Source organism: Rutidosis leptorrhynchoides, unplaced genomic scaffold (genome assembly GCF_046630445.1).
Source record: "Rutidosis leptorrhynchoides isolate AG116_Rl617_1_P2 unplaced genomic scaffold, CSIRO_AGI_Rlap_v1 contig227, whole genome shotgun sequence".
In the NCBI taxonomy this organism is placed as follows: domain Eukaryota; kingdom Viridiplantae; phylum Streptophyta; class Magnoliopsida; order Asterales; family Asteraceae; genus Rutidosis; species Rutidosis leptorrhynchoides.
Window position 1 is genome coordinate 27,057 of NW_027266476.1, and position 4,743 is coordinate 31,799.

At 31.0% G+C, this 4,743-nt stretch overlaps 1 protein-coding gene across 1 annotated transcript; it reads right to left on the reverse strand.

The window, feature by feature from the left end:
- Positions 1–2,445: 2,445 nt before the first annotated feature.
- Positions 2,446–4,533, reverse strand: LOC139882097 (gibberellin 3-beta-dioxygenase 3-like). Its single transcript, XM_071866473.1, has 2 exons — positions 4,004–4,533; positions 2,446–3,073 (listed from the first exon to the last, which is right to left on the reverse strand). The coding sequence occupies exons 1-2, from the start codon at positions 4,531–4,533 to the stop codon at positions 2,446–2,448; spliced, it is 1,158 nt and encodes a 385-aa protein (XP_071722574.1).
- Between the last annotated feature and the right edge of the window lie 210 nt (positions 4,534–4,743).

Sequence of the window (4,743 nt, forward strand, 5' to 3'; positions counted from 1 at the left end):
ATAATTATATTAAAATTAATTTAAAGATAAAATTAAAAAAAATAATTTAAATATTTATTGATTTGATAAAAAATATTTATGATGGATCAAAATAAATTATTTTATTATGCGAAACAGCTAAACATAAAGTGGATTAAAAGAACTATTTTATTCTTAAAAAGGAAGAAGAGAATCTAGAGAAATAATTAACTCAATTAATTAATAATGCTATTTCTAGAGAGATGGTGGTTATGATCGAACTTTAAAGTAACGTCTTTCACGTTAGTATTTGCAATGTAGTGGAAATTATAATTAGATGTATACATATGACTGATGTGTCGAGAGGTTATCTTCTAGAATTGTTTTTTTTGGGTAAAAGTTGTGCAAGTAAGAAAATTTCTAATTCGATATAGTTTTGATTGAAGTGAAAAAATGGATGAGAGTTATCAAAGAATTTATATTAGAAAATTAAAGTATCGACCAGTTGTATTCTGATGCCGTATAAATTGGAAAAACTTCCCTCTTAGATTAGCTGCATTAGTAAGTTGTTGTATAATCGAATGCTATTGACATGTCGCAGTTATTAATTTTTTTGAATTCTTTTGATTCAAGATGTGTTTGGTTTATAATTTTATTTTATGATATATTTTTTTCGTTTTAAAATAGATACAAATTTTTATATGTAAATTATATTAAAAAATTTACATCTATTTTGGGACGGAGGTAGTAGATAATAATAAATTTAATATAAAATTATAAGATAAAAACTTTATTATATTTTTTAATTTATACTATCTCGATATATGAATTGATGTCGTTTTAATTTTTTTTTTTGTCTTCAAATAATAGTCGTTTTGAATACTCATAGAATCTATAATATTATAAATTGTCCAATTCATCTCTTATTAAACGGAAAGAAAATATCGTAGATTGACTAACTTAATTAAAATAAGGGTAATATTGTAATCTAAAACAAATAAACATCAAAATTACTAATATTAGTATGCGTAAAAATATGAAAAATGACATCTATTCAAAAATAAAGAGAGTATTATTTTATACCTTAAGACAGATACGGAAGCGGGGATGGAGACCGAAAACGGCAAATTCTAAAATTTGGGATATTGGGACGGTAAATATTAAAAATATTTAAAACATAATAATTGAAAATAATACTATATAACTTTTAAAGTAAATGAAATTATCATATAATTTCAAATTTTTAGTGAAATAAAATCTTATAAATCAGTAATTAAACTTTTGAATATGTGATATACATATGAAAAATATGTTGAGGATGTTTTCAATCTCTTATTTTATCACGTTCCGCTAAAAAATATGTCTTGAAACTTTTTTTTTTTTCTTTCAATCAAATACTTTTACAAATTTTTATTTATCATCGATCAAAAACGTCCAAGTGATGTTTCAGACATACCCATCATGAACCCGTCTTCGAGATGTTTTGGGGACGGAAACGGCTATAAAGCCGGTATCTCCACGTAATAAAGGATTGGTGAATTCTGGATGAATATTTTTAAAAAAATACTATAAATCAAACATGTATCTTCTAACCATAAAACTTAAAAGAAAAAATAAAATTACCACTCATTATTTATTATTTGACTGTTGGTCGTAGAAATCCTTCTACCGAAAACTTTTACCGTATAGATTAATTTTACTCGTCAGTTCAGTACAATAAAGAGCTCATTAAAATCCCAACCTTTTTTTTTAATAGCAAAACAAAAGATGGACTCTAATACATCCAATCTCAAAGTTTTTTTTAAAGCCAGCTCGTAATCGTAAAATAGTGTAATTTCTTGTAATTACACGGTAATTATACGATTTGGCGCGTTTGGACAACCGTGTAATTATCCGAAATTATGTAATTGCGTGTAATTCGAGGATTGTAATTACACAGTTTCAATTCCAACCTCCTTCATACGAATTGGTGTAATTACACAATTTAAATTTTTTTTCTTATTATATTGTTTGTATTTTATGATCTAATATTATAAATATCAACCAACTAAACATAATATTTATAATTACAACGTACGTAATTACATAACATTTACGTACAGTATAAAAAAATTATTCCGTACGTAATTATACGGGCACGTAATTACACTATAATAATTATACAGTCTTTAAACTCTTTAAAAGGATTCGATATTATTCCGTACGTAATTATACAGACCATTAATTTCAATAGGATTCGATATTTCAAACTCTTTAAAAGGAGATATGAGCTACGGCCCAGTAGCTCTCGGACCGGAGAAAAAAATTTATTTCAGGACCACATATTTAGAATTAGATTTTAGCACATTTTGATTTATTAGCTATTTTCCAAAAGGATTTAAAATTTTATTTCAGGACCACATATATAATACTCTTACTATATGTCATAAAACTTTAAATTTAAATTGGTGAAGATTCACAACCAAACTAACAATGCTCAGGACAAATTTAAATTGATCTTATAGTGTCAAGTGCCTTGCTCAGATACTTACGCTTGGCCTTGAGCAGCTCCTCCCAAGTCACAGGCTTGAACATAGCAGGATGAGTCTCATCAACCAACTTGGCCGGTGAAGATATCAAAACCTCGTTTGGTGGGCCATAGAAATACACACGAGAAGTCCTACTCCTCTCCTTGTCCACAACGGCACGGTGTTTCACGCTCTTGAAACGGCCATTTGTGAGGATGTGCATTAAGTCACCGAGAATGACAACGATTCCACCTCTCATCGGTTCACACGAGACCCAACACGTGTCGTCCTCTGATACAGCCTGAAGCCCTCCGTAACTATTGACGGCGCTAGGGTATAACAGAGTGATGAGGGAGGAGTCCGTGTGTGGGACTAACCCTACTGCTCGGGTCGGGTCAGGACAAGGTGGATAGTAGTTCAGATTTAGTAGTACACGGGGTACTAGGGTGGGGTCCGAGGATCCATGTTCCGGCGCCGGCGCCGGCGCCTTGAACCATTTGAACTGATCTTGTTGATCCAGATCACTCAATCCCAATGAGCTCAACATGATCCCGAAAAGCTTTTCAGCTAATAACTTCATTTCCTTTTGGTACTCCACAAACACATCGCTGCATCACCCATATCAAATCCGATAATTAATTAGCTATATATATGATAAAGGTTGATTTTATTAATTAATTATGCAACTGAAAATGAGGATAACAGGGAATAAAAAATTATAATAAGTATCACGTCAGTTTAATTGTTTTAATTTAAATACTGCATGCAGAGTCACTGTGTGATTAACTATGATCTAAGTTTGAACTACTTAAACAAAATTGATGGTTTTATAAAGCGATGTTATACATCGATCCTTAGTACACTTCATACATGCATATATAGAGAGAGATATTATGTGCAAAAATTCTTCTCTAAAAATGAGTGACCTGTCAAGCATATCACGATAAAAGTCCATAAATTGTGGGTGGGTTTTTTCTTTTTTCCTTCAAGTGCACATTTGTTTCTTCAACAACTTGTGCAGATCATAATGTAAATTTAGTTCTTCCTCCGGTAAAATATCGCGTACACAAATTTACTTTGACCATTTTAATTTTATAAAATTTACACATATATATTTGAACTACGTGTTCTTATATTATCCAAAAATTAATTTCAATAATTATTATATTTATTAATTAAAATTAAAATTTTAAAATAATAAATAATGATAGACATTTATTATATTATATTCTTATCATTAATAATTTTTTTAAAATTCTCAACTTCACTCCATATTCAAATTCAAAGTTGATCGGAAGAGTGGTATACAACAAATTAAAACCAAATTAATGATAAAGTATTCTGCAATCTATAATTAATTTCTTTAGAAAAAGTTTTTTTTTTCCTTTATGAAACGAATTTAAGAATTTATCTATCGTGAAAAGAAAAATAAAGGTTATACATTTTCAGATATAAGAAAATTAATTTATAATCTGAAAACAAAAATGATATAAAAAAAGTTTTCTGTTTAGTTTAATGAACAAATTAAGTAGTCATACCAGAAAGTAAAACGTTCCTGTTCTTGATCAGGCCAAAGCTTAATTGCATGCTCCATTAAGGGAGAGCCAGAGATGGTAAAGCCCTCGGACCACAAAAGCTTATTGAAAACAGAAGACACCGGAAGTACTCCGTAGCCGGTGGAACATTGAGGTGTTCGGGCAGCCCGAGCTTTCCGGTCAGCGGGCAGCGAAAACAGTTTCATGGTTTGGTTCTCAACTTGGTCAAGTAAATCCAAAGGAACCCCATGATTAATGACACGAAAAACACCCCAATTCTCGCATGCACTCCTTATAATCGGCTGAATATCAGCGGGGGATGAATCTGAGCCCCGTGCGAGGTCGACGACTGGTACGAGTGGTTCATCGGAGAGCAGGAGGTCGTCGTCTTGCTTGGTGGATTGATCACCGCTCCATGCATGAGAGTCGGGGACATTTTGGACATTTCTGAAGTCGAGAGGGATGATATCTCTAAGTAGTTGAGGACTTGAGGATACTGTGAAGGAATCCTTGGGCATTATTTTGGACTCCATTGTTGAAGTAATGAAACTCAAAATTATATATATATATATATATATATATATTCTCGATTGAGATCACATGTTTGACGACGTTCTTATATTCGTATTTTAGTGGGAAAGTAACCGACATTTAAATATAGATAGAGAAACTGAGCTCATGTGTTGAGCCCCATTCTTTGGATTGAACGAAAAAGTTATCTTATAAGATTATTAATTTTTTGA